Source organism: Phyllostomus hastatus, unplaced genomic scaffold, assembly GCF_019186645.2.
Source record: "Phyllostomus hastatus isolate PE091 unplaced genomic scaffold, TTU_PhHast_1.1 phas_scaffold_21, whole genome shotgun sequence".
In the NCBI taxonomy this organism is placed as follows: domain Eukaryota; kingdom Metazoa; phylum Chordata; class Mammalia; order Chiroptera; family Phyllostomidae; genus Phyllostomus; species Phyllostomus hastatus.
Window position 1 is genome coordinate 30,909,007 of NW_025334017.1, and position 22,528 is coordinate 30,931,534.

Below are 22,528 nucleotides of genomic sequence, written 5' to 3' on the forward strand. Positions count from 1 at the left end.
TCAAGACAAAGAAGCTATTAAAACATCCATTTAAGCCATTATTAAATTATATTCACAAATGCAGGATTCAGCACTTCTACAAATTATTTGATGAGGTGCATATTAAAGTAATGAGACAAATTGCTGGTTTACAGACACATAACTGATATTCACTCACTCATTCACTCACTAACAATATATTCCAGGTATTGTGCTAGGCACTAGACATACAAACAAGAAATGAGCAGATGCAAATAGAACTGCACAGGCATCAAATTGTTTTGTATAGTGGTGGTACTAACAGATTCTACTGGATACATTCCTAGTAGGTGAGTAAGAAGGTAGGTAGACATATAGATAGATAGATACATAGATAGATCAAATGATTAATCAGTGTGTTAATCCATCCATAAAATTTATTCTAACTTATCCCTCTAATACACATAACAAAAAAGAAACCAGAGAATCTGTACACAGCATTGTAATATCCTGACTCTCAAAGTTGTGTGACAAATAAAAGAACTTTATAAATTTAAAACTTAGCAAAAAGTGGATATTGATGGTATGTATAAAAGCAGCAATGACAGCAAAAAGTAGTTGTATATACATTATATACATACATACACACACACATTTTGTTTACAACTTTGAAAGAATAAAAGTGTTTATTTTTTAAAGGGTTGTGTTTTTTTAAAAGGATTACAAATGTAGACTTAAATTTTATTTTACCAATCACTTAAATAAAGCAAAATTTATTAAATCGAAACTCTTATAATTTTGCTTCATTTTACTGATGAACTAGTGATTCTGAGCGATGGCCTAAAATAGGGACTTTACATGTATACTTCTTTTAATTATTTTACCAAACCTATGAGTCCAGTGTCACTATTATCCTCATTTTAGAAGTGAGAAAACCAAGGTTTTCTAGGAGGACTAACCTGTCCAATCCTGCAACTAAAGAGTCCAGAACCATGATCTGAAATTGTCTGCCTAATTTCAAAAACCAAATCCTTAAATGTTGCACTAGACCGCCCTGTCCTGTTCTGGTTGTAATTGTCCCAGAGATGCAGTTTCTCCTCTCAGTTAAAGTGAAATGATAAACCACAGAAACAAATTATGAGAAAAGGTGGAGAATATATCCATAAGTAAAAAAGCTACAGGGAGCCTATATCCGAATCCTCTTCAAAAATATTTAAATCTACCTTTATGTAAGTAATATATTTTTGGGATATGTGTTTTTAATTGTTCATGAGACAAAAAATTGAACTCATACTAGAGAATATCAAGGGTAGAGGGGCAGGGTCTTGATTCTAATCCCTGCATTGATTTGTTCTGTACAACTATCTGTGACCTTTAGGGAGCAACCACCATGCACACAGAGTCCGGGCAATGACAACCTTTGAATACTGATAGTTTTTGTAAACTGTTTTTGTGATAAACTCCTTCATTAACATTTTCCTTGAAGTGCTCTAGGGCAGTTTCCACCAAAACTAAAACTTATCTATAGACTGGTTTTGCAGTATATAAGTGGAAAGCGATATTCTACAAGGCTTATATTTTAAATGCTTTTATTGAAAAGAGGTGACATAAATGTGCTATTGCTTTTAAATTGAAAAGTGGGAATAACAAAAAATTATGAGAAAACTTCATTTTTTTTGAGGCTTCCCATGTGCTGGATTCTGTGTCTGCAAGAAGTTTTAATCTTAAAAATCACATTCTCAAAAGTAAAAATGTACATATAACAATGTTACAAACACATATAGAAATTAAAGCAGTTGCTATAATCCTGTCCTAGCTGAATTTGAGGGGGACTATGTTGTTGCTCTATTGTCAGATTTACTGTGCTTAACGATTTAAAGTGGAACCAAGTAGCTATAATAAGATACTGTATAATATGTGAAATAGCAAGCTAATATATGTGAAAACATGCATTTGCTTTTGGGTCTGTTTGACCCAAAGAAAGAAGTGGTTAATAACTATTGTTTCTTTTTCTTTTAATTAACAAACAAATTAGTAGTAAGATTTGAAGGCACTATAGAAAATGACGGGGTTTAATGAAAGACTAAAGAAGTTTTTTCCTCTTGCAATTACTTGAGTTCTAAAACCAATTAGTTAAATACACACAGGAACAATTACTTCGTGTAAACACTACTGTCTTATTTTCTTATGGAATGTTTGAATACCATAATGGTTACATTCCGTGTTTGTGGGTGGACAAAATTATAATAATTTTAGTGTCAATCATTCTTGTTCTTTGTATCAAATAGAAAGTGTAACCTTTGAAAAAAAAATAGATAACCATTTAGAGAGCCATGCTATCTCTCCTTAGGAATTTGGAGTGAAATAATCTCGCATACTTATATAGATGATTAAAAACAATACATGATGTTGGAATTTAACAAAGCACTAGTCACACGTGTTAAAATAGATTAATAATTTTATTCAATACTTATTTTTCACTTTTGAGGAACATATAATTCTTAAAATATATAATTCTTATTTGTATTTTTTGTGTTACATATGTTTTCAAGTAGATGTTTGATCATCTCTATTTTCTCCTGTTCTAAAATAAGATATAGGGTGCTTTTTATAAAATGAAGACTTCTTTGGTAAGTAAGCATTTTATTTTATCAACTACTTTAAACATAATAAAAAGTATATGTCAAAAATATACTTATCACTGACAGAAAATTATTATTTATTTTCTTAATTTCTTCAGTTCAAATTGCTTCTAATTTAATTCATGAAATGAATACCTGCATTTGTTCTTTTAGGTTTAAATATGTTGTTCATTTCTGCATTTTCCAGACATAAATATGTACAATGAGCAGAAATTCCAACAAAGATAAGGGGTCTTAACAACCTTGTCGTCTTGCCTATAATAAAACCATAGAGAGAACATTCTGGAAAATGCATCTACTAGGCTTACATGCTATAGCGTTCAAATACAGCTTGAATTTAACTTACAAAACCTTATGTTGTTGATAATAAAAGATAACATTTTTTTCTTCTTTCCTTCCTCTCAAAATAGGAATTATCAAGTGGCTAGTCTTTACGTAACTGTAGATAGTATTCCTTATACTAGCTGATTACTCAACAGAAATGATAAATGTCATAGGGAAAGTTAACATTGTTATATATAATATTTATTGAGCACTATCTTAAAAAAGCACTATGTTGTGGGCTGTATCTCAGTCAATTTACAAGAAGTGGGGCTACTATTGTTATCGTATTTTTTTTCAGTGAGAAAATTGAAGCCTAAAGGGTATAAAAAACTTACCCAAAATCGCATACTTACCTAGGCAGTTAAAGTGGGAATGCAGACATGAGACCGTATCAAAGGGATATTTCTTAAGTAAAAGTGATAGACACTTCCTAATAAAATGTGCTTAAAGTGTGGCCTATATAAACTCAAATGATATGAATACTTAATCTCAATAATACAAAGCTCAAATAATGTGATTAGTTAAATTAAAATTTCTAAAATGTTATTAATCTTTAAATGTCATTTTAATATCAAAAGACCAACTCTCTACCTGCCTATCATTCTATGGGAGTAATCTAAAAACCTGCACAATATTTAATTTTAAGTGTAATTGATCACTTTTTTTACTAAAAGAATGACATAAATATCAATTTTATAGCCTTATCTACAGGAATGCATTAGTACATATTGTATCAAACTGAAAAAACTCTTGTGTATTGAAGAAAGAGATACAAGGTACTTGTTTAACATGAAGGAAAGTTAATTAAGAATAGATACCAGTAAAATAGTTATAATAATGATGACTCTCTGCTGAGAGAATATAGTTCATAAGATACTTCTCTGGAGGCTAAGTTTATACTTTAAGCTGAAACAAAAAATATTTATGAACTATTATTTATAACAAAATGAGTTTTGTATCTAGTTACTAGGATAAGTTTAAAATAAATTTGTAATGACAAATTTTTGCTTTCAAAATGGAACTATTTATTCTACCAAAACCAACTTGTATCCATAGCAGTTTTTCTTAATAATTCTCAAGACCCAGAATGTGACAAAAAAGACAAGCAGGAGTAATCGTTTCATAACTACTATTGTACATACCAGGAACATTTTTATAAGATATGTATGTTGTTCTTGTGTTAATTATTGGGTTGGCCAAAATGTTCATTTGGCTTTTTCCATAAGATGGCTCTAGTAGCACTTAGTTGTCTTTAGCTTCATTCTAAACAATTTTGTTAGATTACATTGTGACAGACTCATATCAATGTGCATTAAAAAAACCCTCAGAATTGGTAGATTTTTGTGTAGGCATTTTAATATTGAAGATGAAGGAAAATATGCAACATTTTCAGCATATTATATTATTTCAAGAAAGGTAAAAACACAACTGAAACACACACACAAAAAAGATTTGCGCAGTGTGTGGAGAAGGCGCGGTGACTGATCAAACATGTCAAAAGTGGTTTGCAAAGTTACATGCTGGAGGTTTCTCCTTGGACAATGATCCACCGTCAGGCAGACCAGTTGAAGTTGATGGCAATCAAATCAAAACATTAACTGAGAACAATCAATGTTATATCACTCAAGAGATAGCCAGCATACTCAAAATGTCCAAATCAATAAAGTTATTGGTGAAAATGAAAAATGTGTCTTTCATTTTATGGAAAAAACTAAGTGGACTTTTTGGACAACCCAATATACATGGTCCAGCAGAAGTAACACCTGTTTGAGTGTGGTTGGTAGGGTATGTGAATGCCTTTTACGAGATGGGCAACAATTTGAACATTTCACCTAATATGTCATATGGTGTGCTTGAGTGTGATATTGTTGTTACACGGTTGCATGCGTATGATTTTGAAATAGAAGATTTTGTAGAAGAAAAGGGGTATTGCCCTGGCTGGTGTGGCTCAGTGGATTGAATGCCACGCTGCAAACAAAAGGGTTGCCACTTCAGGGCACGTCCCGGGGTTGCAGGCCAGGTCCCCAGAACTGGGCACATGAGAGGCAACCACACAATGATGTTTCTCTCCCTCTCTCCCTCCTTCCCACTCTTTCTGAAAATAAATAAATAAAATCTTAAAGAAAAAGAAAAGGGGTATTACTTGTGCCAAACCCTGTATATAAGCATCTCTCTCAGCATGCATTAGAAAACAGTTTATGCTTTAGTTGAGTAAGTTTATATAAATGTTACCTAGATGTATTTTTTTTAAATTGCCCTCAGTCTTCACCAATGATCTAAGTTCACTGAGTTAACTGCAGTCATTAAATAATGTGACCTTATCAAAACAAGCTTTGTCCTTTAAATTGTCCTAAGATGTTAAGAACATGAGAAAATCTCCCACAACAATTAAAAATAGCTCATTAAATAAATATTTATAAAATAAATGAATGGATAAAGGAATAAAAGTATAATTTATAATGTCAGTGTATGCCAAAAACTTATTTCTGTTTCAATGATTTTCTGACACTGGGAAATATTTATTCCACATATGTGGTAAGGGCATTAATATTACACTTTAATTTGTTTTAATCTATCTGGATAACCTGAGGATGTTTCCAGAACAAAAGATTACCCAGATTTACAAGATACGATTGAGTTCTCATCATTGCTAAAACTCACTGATATTATGAATACATTTCTAAATTTTCATTTTATATTTGTGTTCATCTAATAGAGTGTAATTCAATTAGAAATATACACTTTACCTAATACAGATTTTACAGTCCTAATGAGTGCATGCATAGGTTTCAATAAAATTATACATGATAGGGTGAACCATTTTTCAGTGATGGAGCCTACATTACTGTCTTGGTGACCCTAGACAAATTAACATTCCAGTTTTCTTGCTGAGTCACTTTCTATAGCAGATAATAAATACACTAAAATCTCTCAATATGTTCTCATGGGTCCCTCCTGTTAAGAAAGTTGACTCTAGTATAAACTTTTTTATCTCAAGACCTTTCATAAAAGATAAATCTTGAATTTCATACTGCTAAATAAGTACTGTTATCAAAAGCAGGAGACACTAGATTTTAGTCTCTAGTGCAGTAAGAAAGGGAGATTAAGTAGGTTGTAGACATTCTCTGAATTTTAGCTGTCTCGTCTATAAAACTGGCAGAGTAATATTTTACCTGCCTGTTTTAGTAGCAGATAAAATCTCAAAGTTTCACTGTAACAACAATATTGCATCATTTTAAGGAAATATCAATTCTGAAATGAATTTTTAAAGATGAGTAGATTTTATTGTACTATTCACTGTGTAGTTTATCTAAAGATAAAGCCATTTTATGTATTTTTGTAGTATCAGGAGAGTTCAGAAAAGTTGTAGTTCAAATGTGATATTCATAAGGTCTTACATTCCTCTCTTTCAGTTCTATTGTCGTATATTGTTGTATTGATTAAGAAATGACACTATATTCTTCACTTCACTGTCTGTAAGGAAATAAAGTTGGGTAACAGGAATGTTTAACCTGGAAGGAAGTCCCATCCAGAGTCAAATCAATCAGAACATATTTGAAATGCAGATGGTAACCTAGAGGTGGATTTCACCCTGGAGAATTTTGACCTTGATTGAGCCCTTGCTTTGTACAAGATCCATCAATTTTATAAAGAATGTTCAACATCATTATTAGGTCTGTGCTCTGCCAACTACTCAGCAACGTGGCTATCTTTAGAATTTCATTATGTTTCTAAGGATGTACCTAATGATATGGCAAGTCAGGTTATAGTAGATGGCAGTGTGACAGAGTCATTCCCATGGGGGAAACGAAGTGGCTTAATGCATGGGATGCAAAAGAAACCTCAAAGTCAGTGTTGTAATATATTTATAAGTATACAGAAATCTCATTCAAAAATATATTTATTCATTTAACTCAACAGAAATTGTTGTATGCTCACAGTAAGCCAGATATTTTGCTTAAGATTGGAGATGTATTTTAGTAAGAGAAAACACCTCCCTATATTCCTTGATTATTATGCTCCCAAAGTGGAGACAAGTGGGGGGTAAAATTACGGGTATAGTTTTTGTGAAATCAAAAGGCATGTTAGGTTGAAGTCTATCAAAGTTACCTATACAGGAAACTGATTTCATATCTAAAGGTTATAAAAGATAATGCACATAAGGGTCTAATTTGAGATAGAATTATTATATTTGGGGATCACCAGAATTAATGAACAAAAATCAAAGAAAAACCAGACAAATTTCTTTTACGCTATTTCTCATAGGCAATACGTATATAGCATTAGTATGCTTTTAGTTTTACATTATTATTTTTTTTCTATCCAATCAGATTATTTTACATTTACTAAGTATTAAGAACCAGGTGCAGGGCAAAGTTCTGTGGAAAAAAATATCAACATTGTAACATCCTTGACCTTCAAAGGAACACAACCTAAAAGGAGCCGTGGATGTGTACATGGCTTTCATATAATAAAATGGGTATTAAAATCAGGTCACATTTTGCCATTCAAACTGAAAAATTCTGGGAATGAAACAGGAAGCTAAAAATAATTTAAATAATGTCAAAATATGGAACTACTAACAGAACTGTTATGTTAATGATGAACATTTCAAAATAGTTATTCATACAAAAGCTATTTTAAAAATAAAATAATTTATTTAAAAATGCCATATACCTTTCTTTTGCCATGTGCAAAAGAAACACATTCTTTATATAAATTATTTAAACATTAAGAATAATGGAAGCAGAACAATCATTTGTAGTACATCTGTATTTTTAAATATGTTTCTTAGTCATATTCAATGCATTTTTACTTTTTATGAACAATTTTTTTCCAAATTTTTATTTTCATTAGTATTGCTATAAGAGTTTTTAAATTGTTGATATGTTCAACAGATGTCTCCATAGGCAATACTATTTTGAATTTAGAAAGGTTTTTCTCTATAGGTGCTGAGGTACCTGCTAAATTTTCGGCTAATTTTTTTTAATGATGGAAAATTATAATTAGATTGATTCAAAAACAATGTATATACATTTCAGTTTAACTATTTTCATAGAAACTGAATGTTTATTTTTCAGAATACCTTCTTTGACAAATTTTTATTTCGTGGCAATCAGTGACTTTAAGATTTACAGTGACAATAGTTCTAGTCAACATTTTATACTTACATAGCAGCCTTCAACATAATAGCAATTTTGTAACTACCAATTCTTAATCCTTTCACTTTCTTCACCCAGCCCCAAACCCCCTCCCCTCTGGCAACTTCAGTGTATTTTCTGTATCTATGAGTCTGTTTCTGTTTTGTTTGCACACATGAATTCATACAGCATTTGTTGCTGACTTATTTCACTTAGCATAATATCCTCTAGGTCCATTAATTTTGTCACAAATGGCAAGATTTCATTCTTTTAACAGCCAAGTAATATTCATTGTATATGTACCACACTTTTTATCCAATTATCTATTGATGAGCACTTGGGTTGCTTCCATAGCTGTGGACTTCTGAATCATCTGAATAGTTTCCATGGAGGAATGGTCAAGCTTAATGCACAATCAGTCATTTTTTAATGCAATCACCACACGGTACACATGCTCACTCTGTGGGATCTACTGCCCCCCACTGACTAGTACAGTGAAGTCATCATTGTTCACACATGCACATTCCAGTCCACTCTCCTTGGCTGCCAGGTTACACTGATGTTACGTAACCATTCTCATTGTTTTAACAATGGCTGGACTTTTTCCAGACAGATCTCATATATCTTCTTGAATTATTGTTATGGATTTCTTTATATGTATAAAGAAAACTGCTGGATATTAAGGTAGTATATTTATTATTATTATTTTTTTTTTTACTTTTTGAGGAACCTCCATAATGTTTTCCACACTGGTTGCAACAATTTGCAATCCCACCAGCAATGCATGAGAGTTCCTTTTTCTTCATATTCTCACCATCACTTGTTTGTCAATTTATTGATGACAACCATTCTGACAGGTACAAGGTGATATCACATTGTGTTTTTAATTTGCATTTTTCTGATGATTAGTGACATCAGATTTTTTTCATTTTTTTGGTTTTCAGTTGTATGAGATTTTTATAAATTTTGAGAATTAACCCCTTATGGGATATACCATTGAAAAATATCTTCTTCCATTTGGTAGGTTGTCTTTTGTTTTGTTGATGGTTTCATTTTTTTTTTGCAAACATTTTTTAGTTTGATGTAGTCTCATGTGTTTATTTTTTCCCTTGTCCAAAAAGATATATCAGAAAAAAAATATTGCTAAGAGACATGTCAGAAATTTTATTGCCTATGTTTTTTTTTCAAGGAATTTTATGGTTTCAAGTCTTACAGTTAAGTCTTTAATCCATTTTGAGTTTATTCTTGTATATAGTATTGTTGGGAACTGCCCTGACTGGTATCAGAAGCTGAAACCCCCGCCTAGCTAAGGCTAAGGGAGAGCCCTTGGAACTGTGAGCCAGCAAGGAGACAAAAGCTTATCTCCCTGGCAGGAATGCTGCTTCTGCTGCTTTATTCATGACTGAACCCCAAAAAGCTTGGTCGGTTAGCCAAAGACGGGTAAGATTCCCCACGGGGAGAACGACCTAAGACAGGCACGATCACTTTGGGAGGCCCCCCAAAAGAAGGACTTTGGGGGCTGCAGCAAAAGGGGGGTGATGGACCCTCGCTCCTCGGCTTTGACATAGCCTGAGTTCTCAGCATCTGGGAAAAAACCTTGTCTCTCAGTTGCCTTAGTTTCCTTGCTCCACCTAAGCCTGAAACAATGACAGGGTGGTGCAGCTCGGTACTGAGAAGTGCGGATTCCCCAGGGTGATCAGGCCTAAGAAAGAACATGTAAATTACTGTGAAACCTCCTTTGTTTAGAATGCTCTCAGTTGAATGAGAAGGGTCTTAGGAGAAAGTTATTTTGTTCCTGTCTTACAGCTCTTTGACCCCCAACTCAATAGACCGGCAGAGTTCTTTGTTTTCTATGGTTCCTTACTTCCCCCTAATGAGTACTGTACCTTACCTGAATTATTATGCAGAATGAGCCCTAATAAAAGCAGGTATGGACTGTAAATCAGCACGCTCCTCACTAGAAGGGGTGGCCATTTCGCCCCTACTTCTCCACAGAAACTAGTTTGTCTCTGTGCATGTTTTTTCTCGCGTGTTTATCGTCGAGCCATCCACAGCGTTCCGTGATCATTGCTGGCCGGTGACCCACGCGCAACATAGTATAAGAAGGTGGTCTACTTTCATTTTATTTGCATGTACCTGATCAATTTTGTCAGCACCATCTATTTAATAGACCATCTTTACCCCATTGTAGGTTCTTGCTTCTTTTGTCAAATATTAATTGAGCATATAGGTATGAGTTTATTTCTGGGCTCTCTATTCTGTTCCATTGATCTATGTATCTGCTTTTATGCCAGTACTATGTTTTTCTGATTACTATAGCTTTATATTATAGTCTGGTATCAGGTGACTTAATACCTCCAACTTTATTCTTCTTTCTCAAGATTCCCCAAGGCTATTCATGGTCTTTGGTGGTCCCCTATACATTTTAGGATTATTTCATCTCGTTCCATGAAAAATGCCATTGGTATATTAATATGGATTGCATTGAATGTATAGATTGCTTTGGGCACTATGGATAGTTTAATTATGTTAATTATTCCTATCCATAAGCATGGTATGTGCTTCCATTTACTTTTATCTTCTTCAAATTCTTTCTTCAATGTCTTAAAATTTTCCAAGTACAAGTCTTTTACATCCTTGGTTAAATTTATTCCTAGATATTTTATTTTTTGACATAATTGTAAATGGGATTTTTTATATTTCTTTTTCTGACAGTTCATTATCGGTGTATAAATATGCAACAGATTTCTAAATATTAATTTTCTATCCTGCTACTGAATTCATTTATCAGTTCTAGTAGCTTTTTTGGTGCAATCTTTAGAGTTGTTTATATACACTATTATGTCATCTACAAATAATGACAGTTTTACTTCTTCTTTTCCAATATGGTTGTATTTTATTTATTTATTTATTTATTTTGTCTAACTGCTATGGATAAGATTTCCAGTACACTGTGGAAGAAAAGTGGTGAAAATAGACAATATTTCTTGACAAAAATATGTCATGTGTCCCTTGCCTCATCTTAAAAAGTTAGTATATAACTGTCTGCTTAAAATTAAAAAATATATACTGTGGTATTAGCATACATAGAAGTGAAATAAAGGAAAACAATACCCTAAACACAGAAGGGGAAATTGGAAATAATGTAAGGCTCTTACATTATATGATAGATGGTATAATATCACTTGACTATGTGTTTTAGTAAGTGAAAAAATGCATGTTACAAATAATAGAGTGAGTACCAAAAAATGTATAGCTAACAAGTTAATAGAGGAGCACAAAATGATAGTAAAAATAGAAACACAAAACAGGTGGATCCCATAAAAATATACAATAATAAGTTAGACAAACTCAACCACATAAATGATTACATTCAATGTAGATGATCTAATTATTCAAAAGTGTATAAAAGGGAGAGATTTTCAGACTGTAGAGAAAATTAAGACATAGCCATGTGCTATCTACTAGTTAATCTAAAGAGCTATTCTAAATATTTTCTTAAAATTTGTAGGCAATTTGTTCACAACACAAGAATACCAAATATCAATATCTTAAAATTTAATACAGTATTACATTTAAATTTCCAACATCTCATGTGTTAATATAATACATACAACCTCCTCGATCAAAATATTTCATCTGTCATATAAGGTCAACAAATTATCAGCGAAAAGCTGGCCTATTACTATGAATTTTGTGATGCTAAGGACAAATGCAATACCAGAGAGTACTTTTATTTAGGAAGTAATTCCACTGAAAAGAATATGGCTACCGAAGACAGCTACTTTAATATAATTAAGGCATTTAATATACTGAGTATTTAAAAATGACAAAGCTAAAGTTAATACTTTATCGTGGCTCCAAATCACCATTTAATTATGCTTCATATTTTATAATATAAAGTCACCCCCGCCATAGCCTCCTGAATGCTATAACATGACACACAAAATAACACTCTCATTATGTCAGTATCATACTCACTTTTTGGTTGTGCCAAAAAGTGCCCAATCCACATGAGTTCCCCTCCAAAACATTTTTTACCACTTATCTAACTATGTTTTATTGAAATGAAATCATGTGGCACTCCCTGCTTTCTAAAAAATGTGTTTTTGGAGGTACTAAAATACTTTGATTTACAAACAGTGATTAAAAAATTATTCTAGGTTCTTTTCTACTACATTTTTGGCCTTAGTTTCAACTTCTGCAAGGATCAGTTTGTCTGACATCCCTGGGGACCCCTGCTTGGAATCTTCTCGAGAGACCCTGTAATGGACTGACCTTCTTTTTGGACATCTTGGGGGAATTAGCTTTCTTTTTCTTTTCTTTTCTTTTTTTTGGGGGGGTACACAAAAGTGATTTTAACTTTTTTATGTTTTTATTATTTTTCTATTACAGTTGTCCCAACTCCTCCCCGTGCTTTCCCCTGTCCTGCCCACCCCTCCCTCCCTTGTTTAGTAAATAATCATTCACTAGGCCTGTACTTTCAAAAAGTCCTCTGCTGCCATAAATATTTGTTACAAAATATTTAAATATCTCTATGATAAAATAAATAGTTATGGTTTTACTCCATAAGATAAATAACAAATACACTTATAGCAAGAGCATTCAGATTATATCTCAAAGCAGCAATTTTCAGCTGGTGTGTTGTAAGAATTTTTAAAACATGCAGTGCCTGGGTATTTAGTCAGGGTCACTGGCCTCTCTTTCCTTAGTTTGCCAAATTAAAAAAATTACAACAGTCAAAACAATTCCCATCCAATGTGAATGAATCAAAATTATACCTATTTCTTTTTGCCAGACTGGCAAAAGCATGTATTTTCTGGTGTGCACAGATAGCTTATGTGTGTGATGAGTTTACAAGGGGAAAAAAAAGGTTGAGAATGGCTATTCTAGAGCTCTATTGCATATCTGCTGAGCCTCTATTTTCGCATGCAATTCCCACTAATTCTGCCAGTTCGTAGCCTGACAGCTTTATGTAGCTGTCAAACAACAGCACAGACTATGAGATCACTTGCTGTGATACTGACTAGCTGGAAGGGCAACCGCAACAAATGCATGCTCCTCCCACTACCACCTAAATCGGAATGGGTTAGGTGTTCATGTCAGAGACTATTTCATTTTATCTACAAGCGCCCTGTCTGCTGTCCTTGAATGGGAAGTATGAATAACCTAGTATCTGGAAAAGATGGGGAAACAGAAAGGAATAATCAGTTTTTATCCTTCAAATTTAACCATGTATTATAATTAATCTGAGCACTGCAAACAAATCTCACACACTACCAGGTGAGATCAAGTAGAAAGTAGAGAGCTAAGAAATATGCTTCGGCTAATTTAGCAGAACTATTATTAATGATACTTTACTTTTTAAAAAAATGTCAAGTGCAGGGCTAATGGCAACCAGTCAGGGTGCTGGGAAAACATCCATAAGCCAGGACTGTCCAGGACAAACCGGACATGTGGCCAGTCTAAGAGAATACGCACACAGTGTCACAGCAGTGCGGATGTGAGAGTGTCCAATTAGGAGTTCATCGGTACTAGAGGTGCTCGGCCTGGGCCTTGGAAAATGACTAAAAGTTCATAGAATCTGATATGGACATACATGCTCCAGGAACAAGGAGGGGGTTTGTGAGAGAAGCAGAAATGTGACTGCCGTGCAGTTAGTGACTGGCTGTGCCAGCGAAGTGTGAGGGATGAAGCTGGCAGGTAGTTGGGACACAAAGTGTGAGGGCTGTAAGTGTAACCCCAGTGTTTTGAACTTATGACTGTGTGGCCATTAAAGAATTTTAAACAGAGGAGTGATGTCTGAATTGTAGTTTTAAAATATCAGTCAGGTGGAACTGTGGGGAAAAGCCTGGCTGGAGGGATAATGAAGCAAGAGGCTAGCTGACTGTTACAGCAATGCAGGCAGTAATGATGAGGGTGAGAAAACAGGCGTGGGTGCTATGCCAGCCTTTGAGACTGGGAGGCATCAACCTCTCATGGCTAAAGGAGTCCATTTCCTTGAGAACTTTAAACAGCATAAGCGATAGGCCTTCGTATTTAATATTACCCAGCGGGGGCAGATTCTTAACAGAGAGGTCAAAGACTGAAGAGCACAGAAAATGCTCTGTCAAAATCCACTATTCTGTGGGCAAGTGACAGTGTGATACTCAAAGATGCCCTCCCTGTGGAACTGAAGTGAGACAAGCAGATTACAGTTTAAGCAAGGGGGTATAGTGGCTGACTGCTGAGAGCCAAGGACATAGGACAACATGAGATGCAATGTCAGACTCAAGTAGCTCTGATTAAGCAACAGTGCCTTGCGGACTATAGCACCAAGCGGCATAATGACAGACCCCACACAGAATGAATAGATCGTGAAATAGGAGGCATGAGGCTGCTTGTAGTGGCTTGATGATGATTACAAAGTTGTTACATGACCTACATTTCAGTTCCATTCACTTTGCGCCAACTTCAGTGAAATATATTTCATGGGTTGCGTTCTGTTGTTGAAGACTGAGCTGCTATTATACTTTGACTATTTCTTTTTTTTATTTATTATTTGACATTCAATAAACCACAGCTTTTTGCTCAAAAGAGGGATGCACATTGTGTGTGTGGGGAGAGTAGGGATACAATAAAAGTCTGACAGCTAGTGGGGGAGAAATGGAACAACTGTACTTGAGCAACAGTAAAAAATAAAAATAATAAAATGACACATCCTGATTCAGCCACAACTGTTATTTTATGCCTATTGTCCAGTTTAACTTTTAATAATTTCTGCTTTTACTCTCAAAACCTACCTTAGATTAGTAAATTAAACTATCCCTCAATATATATTTGGGGAGCAAAGATCATATAATTCAAACATCTTCGGGACAATGCATTGATAAACCATTTATTCTCGTCTTCATTTGGAAAAAATCACAGCTGGTACCTGGGGCATGGGCTGGAATATGTCTAATAAAGAAGGTCAGAAAGTGTCTTATAAAGAGAGGTCTCGGTGCTGTGTCTGTAAGAAAGAGTAGGACTGCAGCGGAAAGGAACAGAACGACATGTGAGGTGAAAGAAGGTTTAGAGACAGAAGTCAGCAGAGCATTCTTGGGGTGGCCATGTGTTATGAAACCAAGATATACCTCCGTGAAAGGGGAGGTGCAATTGAGAAGTAATTGGTGATAGACACGTTTAATATCTGGCCCTTACTAGACTCTCCTCAAACGAATGAATGAACAAATGAATAGATGGGTAGCGTGAGATAACTGTATCTAGGGGAGAGGACTTTAGGAAGGGCACTAAAGGGGCAAACTGACCTGCAAGACACATTTGACCTAAAGTGCAGTGGCTTATTGGCTTATGTAGTCTGTTAACATTCCCTTTAAGTTTTATTGTTTTCACCGAAAATTAGATGACTTTACATAAAAAATACTTATTTCCAGTTGCACTTTAAAATTAGCCTGTCTTCCCACAGCACAAAATGACTAAAGCTAGACAGGACAACTGTCCCTTTTAAATGGGCACGTGTATGACCCAGTTTTCCTTCAATCCACCTCAGTGCTTCGCTTCTACAAACCACCTGCTTTTCAGAGTGTGACCTTAGAAGTGGTTCTTGAGAGCGTCATCACGAACACAAGCTGATGAAATTGTATAACTTCATCGTAACTAATAGGACTAAAAGCTTCCTATTTCCTCCAGCATATTAAAGCATGTACACAAATAATAACACAAGCATAATAATAACAATAGCAGCTAAGCATTTTACTGTGCTCCAGGCACAGTGTCAAGCTCCTTTCAAACACCTGGACTTGAGTCACAGCTCCAGACTCTGCTAGTGGTATGACCTTGAACAAATTGACACACTTTCTAAACCTTAGAGTGTTTATTTGGAAAATGGAGATGAAATAACATATCTCGTATGGCTTCTTCGAGGATTAAATGAATGACATCACGCAATGGAAACATTTAACACCATTCTTGATATACACATAAGAACTCATTAATTAAAAAGATACTTTCACATCTGAAATCTGGGCACTTGGTAAGCTGTGTAAGCATGAGTTACAGAAGATAGCCAACCGAGATGTCCAATCAATTTTCATTGGCTGATGCTATTCACAATATAGTAAACCTCAAAGCAATTTTATTTTGATACGTAAGTGTTTAGTCTCAGATCACTAGTACAAATTCCTATGCTTCTTAAAAGCATATTATGAAGGCAGATTTAGCAAAGATCTGGTATTATATGTATTAAACATATTGTTTTGAAACTTGAATATACCTGACAAATACAATAAACATAAAACCACATTGCTAATTTCACACAAAAAATCCTCATTAAAAATTCCCAGAAATTCATATGAAACTCCCAATTTATCCAAAGAACATGCACTTGGCATTCACAAGCACTAGACTGAGGCACTGTTTAACATGAGCATTTTCAGACGTTTAACCACAAAAACCATTTATTGTAAGACATTATATGCATTATATGTTACTAACTTAAGGTAAAGGAAATGAGAACTGTTAGCGGTCAAACTATAACTAGAAAGAACTGAAATCAGACAGCAGTCAAAAGCAGTTCTCTGACAAACTGTTCATAACTTAAAAGACAGAGGGTGGTGGGGGACGGAGGGAAGGAGAAAGGGAGGGAGGGAGAGAGAGGTAAACATTAGAAAACAGAAGATAAAAAATATTTGGTGTTTCAGAATTAGAAGCCATTTATGTTCACTAATTATACAATAGTTTTCTTATTTTTATAACTTTTTGAAAATATATATGTATTTAAATTACAAATTTAAAGATTTTGATTCTTCTACATTGACTTACACCTCTCACACAAGCTTGGTTTATACACTGCCAAACAATTCATTTCTATTAGTTAACTATATCAAACAACTCTATTCCACAAGCAAAAAAATCCATCAATATTGCATTAACTAGCTGTTTACCTAAAACAATATATTTGTGGAGAGTCAAATTTTAGAAGTCCTCCATGCTTTACCCATTTTTTTCAAGTTTAATTTTATATTTATTCATATAATAATAATAGCTCACTGGGCACCATCTACTCACTACCAAGTATTGTGCACGCATTATTATTCCTATGTGAATTAGAGCACAGACTCAGGTAATGAGGTCAGGTGCCCAAAGTCAGCAATTAGTAAGGAGCTAGGACTTGGCATTCAGGGCCATTTGAAGAATACTGGCTTGCACCTTTCTTACAGATGACCTTGCAAATTTGGATATGTTTCTGTCAATAAATTTTTTAAACACCCTACAATGAGAAATTCTATTAGGTAATTTTATTAAAGACACAATGTGTCTTGGCAATAAAAGTAAATTGTAGCAATTAAAAACTGGAAGTTGTATTTTTCTCCAGCCACTAAACCATAATTCTTTTTAGCAGAACAATGTACTTAGTCATGTATGAATGCCTTGGAAAAATATAAGAAGTGAATACTGGTAATTACGTATAAGCCATATGCTTCATTGTTTAAGCAATCTTAAATTTAAAAGTGGGTCTAAAATCTTTGTGTCAAAGATATCAGTGACTATATAATAAAGATTTTTTTAACAGAAGAAAACAAAATTTGTAAAAATGTAGAATTACTTGTTTTTGTAATGGTAAATATTCATTTCTTTACTTACCTACAAATATTGCACATTTTGGAAATATATTGTTTGATTGTAAATCCAGATTGCAAGCTTTTGTAATGTAATAATTTCATTTGTGGAATCATTATAACACCACCTATATTTTAAGGAAAATCAGTTTGACAATTGGAGAGAAGGTCTCAACAATTAATTTTTTAATTCAAAGTTAACCGCATTTCTTTTCTCCAAATATATTTTACTTTAACTGTAGATTAATAAGAAGATTAGATAAGACTATTTAAAATCATTAAAATTTTGAATAGTACAGTTAACAGAACTATTCGAATACCATTCTTATTTTGCATTTAAGAAATAAAATAGTAACTCACTTGAAAACTGAATTGCAAATCCAGATTTGCTGATATAAAAATCCGTGTCAAACTGGATGGTCACAATGTTGAGGGTGCTATGGATTCCTTCAGGGATAAGAGATCCACTAATTTCCTTTAAAAGCATCTCATTTTCTGGCGGACCATCCCAAACTCGGAGTATATCATGTGATGCTTCCGTATCGAAAGCAAGAAACTGTAGGCTGTGGGAAAGATATATGTTTGATTATTTTAGGCACAAATTGAGTTTTAAATAAAGAATACGACAAATGTGCATCTTTGCTTTTAATAATTGTTACTTTTATTCTATCAGATAAAAATGTAAACAGCATATGTATGTAATCTTAATCAACTTCTGAACTTTTTCTATAATTTATTTCTTTTAGAATATGATCAAATGCACTATTATGTCATCTTCGCAAATTACCAAAATTTCAGGTACACATCCTTTCCTGTGTTCATGAACTTCAACGATGACAACAGCAAGTGACACTTTTGGAGGATCTGGTACATGCCAGGCACTGTACAAAATGCATCATTTTTATTTGTTTGTTTATTTAATTACTATAATGACCCTATAAAACAGAAACAATTTTATCTCAATTGTATAAATGTGCTAAATGGAGAAACTAAATAAAATGGTCCAAAGGGTGGCAGAGTCATGAACTGAAGTTTTCTGATTGCATAGTATACATTTTTTACCAACGTTTCATGCTTGCTTTATTAGAATCAAATGAGATTTATTCCCAATTACAAGCATAGTTCACACTCAGAAATCAATATCATCACAATGACAGATAAAAGGGGGAAAAATCACATGAACATCTCAATATATACAGAAAAAATATGAGTGTTTTTAAAAAGTCGATGTTATAATTACACACAATCTATGAATAAAAGGAAACTTCCTAAACATGAAAAATAATGTTTACCCACCTCCCAGAAAATGAATAAGCCCTCCAAATTGTTTTATATTAAGTCCATTCTACTTTATATTTAATTCAGACAAAATTAGTATCTCATACTTTTCACAGCTTATGCCAAATATTATAAATCCAATTATATCAACAGATCAATTCTTTCTACATATACTTCATACTTATGTTTGATATGTGAATTGTCATAACTTCAAATCTGAGTTGCAATTAAATATCAACTTTTGTTCTTTAATTTTGAAAAAAATCCAGATACCCATTGAAATTAATATTTTCAAGTTTTCTAATTCTAATATTTAAATAAAACAATGTATTATTTATGCTACATAAAAATAGGCTGAGGATCAGCCTTCCAAAAACAACATACCAGTTCATGTCCAATAACATACTGGTTTACGCCTGACAATACACTCAGTATACCTTTCAGCATATTTTTTGAATGATGATACTTGTTTTCTATAACCACTTGCACCCCCCACAATCCTGTCTGAAATCCCATTTACAGAAAGAATCAATTCCTAAGTTTAAAGTCATTGTTTATAAGCAATGATAACTAGCTCATATGACAAAGACAATTTGTTCATTTATTAATCCATTACCAGTCATAACCCTGATATTTAACCTAAGGTTGAGAGCATGTAATAGGGTTAGAAACCTGCTTGTTGTTGATTTAGGAAGCTCTCATCTAATGGGCATTGATGTCAAGAATTGATAGCCACCTAACTAAGCAGGGGATGAAAATCCAATCTCAGTAAAGGGGCAGAGAGCAGGTGCTCCAGGGTTATGGTGAAAGCCATGAAAGGCATGGGGTAGTCTAGTCCCATTTCTCTTCTTATTTTTTCTAAATGTTTGTGAGGTTAATTTTTTTAAATATTCACTTGAGGACTTTTTTTTCCATTGCTTTTAGAAAGAGAAAAAGGGAGAGAGAAACATTGATGCAAGAGAAAAACATGGGTGGGTTGCCTCCTGTACGTGCTCTGACAGGGGATCTTACACACCCCGGTCCAGGGTTGAACCTTCAATCCAGGTATGTGCCCTGACCTGGAGTCAAACCTGCAGCCCTTGGGTTGTGGGATGATAATCCAAGCAACTGAGCAACACTGGCCAGGCCATGAGGCTAAATATAGAATTGTGACTTGGACAACTGTGTACACCCAAAAAAGTTGCAGACTCGATGTTTTAAGTCATTGAGAATTATATGAGTAGAGTGCCCAAGAAGCAGAAGAATTTCTTTCCCTCTGTGCCCTCTAATAAATATGAAAAGCTTCTTTTTAAGGTGTTACATGAGCTGCCAATGTGACCCATAAATCAATAAATCATGCTCATTAATAATGTTTTCATCTGTTTCACAGATGAAAACTGAGTTTTTCTTTACCAAAATTTAAAGATATTGAAAAATCTTGATGTTGATTGGTACTGTTTTTAGGGGCTCATCAGGAAATCCCGAGTAATTTTGACAAAATGAAATCCGTTTACCTGACAATGTTTCCTGGGTCTACTTCAATCATCCACATGCAACGCAGGTTATTGTCATATGGGAAGGGATAACCAGGGGACAAAATTCTTCCTGATGATTCTCCTTTAAAACGACCTCCACATTCAGCTAATAAAAAAGTGATGACAATTTAACTCACAACTTAATGCCAATCTTTTCAAAACAATACAAATTTCACAGGCGCGCACACACACAAACATGTATGACTGTAAGGAAAATGAGAATTGATCCCCCCTCTTCTTGCAAGATGTATTTGTGTATGCTTTCTCAGATTAAGGTATGAATTGATGCAAGAACATATTGCGCAATGAAGCAAGAGAGTTGAGTTCGATCCCATAAAAGATAAGAAAATGAACACAATTAGGGATTTAAAACAAAAAAGACACATTCAAAAACTCTGAGTTTAGGCTTCCAAACACTTTAAGATGTGTTGTTAAATAATGACAATTTAAAAAGGAGAAACAGATGGCCAGCTGCTCACTGCTAGTTGGTTGCAGGCTGAATAATTCATCATCTTGCTACACCACCTCCGAGAAAAAACTAATCTTTCCTTCAGTCCCTCAGGCCTTCTCAATTTCATTGCCCTTTTATTCCCCTTTAAATCACTCTAAATATTTTCCCTTTTAACCTTCCAAAAGGCAAAGTGTCATTTTTATTAGATTTCTTGCTTCAGTTAAATATAGTTTGGTTTGGATTTAATGTGGTCTGATTTTCAGGAAATTCATTGAATTAAAATGTAGGTATTGTCACAAAATATAATTAAATTGTTATCTTGTGGGGGATTCCCTCTCCACTTTGACACTACTTAATATATCATGACGTCTGCTGTGGTCTTACTTCAGTGAGCAGATAGTCTAGAAAGAACTCTGTATTCAAGAAGAGAGAAAGTAAATGTTTTAGTTAGTATATTGTACAACATTGCTAAACCCTAGAAATTAGGAAACACTATCTCATATATTACACATTTTAAAAATCTCCAGCTTATTTTCCACTAAAAAGTAATCTAAACAATGTTTACTGTTTGCTTAAATATTTGAAGATATTCTGATATTTTTCTTGTTCTCTCAACTGTTTGTATTTTACTTAAATTCAATGACTGAATTTATCTTCTTGGCTTTTGTTTTGTTTTGTTTTGTTTTTATTATCAGAGCAAGGCTCAAAGACAAAGTTTTAGCTTTTGGGAGAGACCTAATAACAGAGCCTAACAGTTCAAATTTGCAGGCTTTGTTCACATAGGTAAATTTGTTTAGAAGATTTTAGATATTACATTTCAATGCACTGTGGTGGCTAGTTGGATGTGGCAAGTAGGCGAGGCTATAGGACCCAGTTATTTAATCAAACACTGGCATAGGTGTTGCTATGAAGTTTTTATCAATGTGGTTGATATCTACAATTAGTTGACTTAAAGAGATTACCTTTGACAATGTGGTTGGCCCTGAACCAGTCAAATGAAAGGCCTTAGAGCAAAAATTAAATTTTCTAGAAGAGAAGAAATTCTCCATCAAAACTGCAGTATAAACTCTTGCATGAGCTTCTAGCCTTTTAGTCTTTCCTAAAGATTTTGGACATTTCAGCCACCACAATTCCTTAAAATAAATAAATCTTTTTAGAAAGATCAATTATAGATGATAGATAGATAGTTAGACAGACAGACAGACAGATAGATCTAGATCTACTATGGATTCTGTTTTTCTGGAGATGCCTGGCACACATACACACAGAGCACTAAGCAACTTTATTTTGTATCACAACATCAATTCAATTAATAACAATTTGTCCTTTTTAAATAAATAAGTGGATATCTATATTCAAAATGTCACTATTACTTGAGGTTCTCATTTTTCAACAAAACTTTTGTTGAACAACTAGAACTACATAACTATATTATTTCATGTTTTGTCATTTCTTATAATTCATCACTATTATTGGCATATATTTATTATGCAAACATATTTGATACTTCATTTCTCTAGATTAATTTTTAATCAACTGCAGGTCAATCTGGAGCTATGTGCACTATGTTGTATCTTGAATTTAACCTAGCTTTTTTTCCCTCCATATTTCTTTGCTACAA

The 22,528-nt window shown here is 33.8% G+C and overlaps 1 protein-coding gene across 3 annotated transcripts in view; it reads right to left on the reverse strand.

Annotated features, from left to right (window-relative positions):
- The window catches only part of CSMD3 (CUB and Sushi multiple domains 3), an 891,194-nt gene that overhangs the window by 240,036 nt on the left and 628,630 nt on the right, over positions 1 to 22,528 (reverse strand). For all 3 annotated transcript variants that reach the window (XM_045861257.1, XM_045861256.1, XM_045861255.1), the window contains 2 exons: positions 20,436 to 20,562; positions 18,025 to 18,227 (listed from right to left, as the gene is read on the reverse strand). In XM_045861257.1, the coding sequence (XP_045717213.1) occupies positions 18,025 to 18,227; positions 20,436 to 20,562 (330 nt within the window). The remainder of the gene's footprint in view (positions 1 to 18,024; positions 18,228 to 20,435; positions 20,563 to 22,528) is intronic.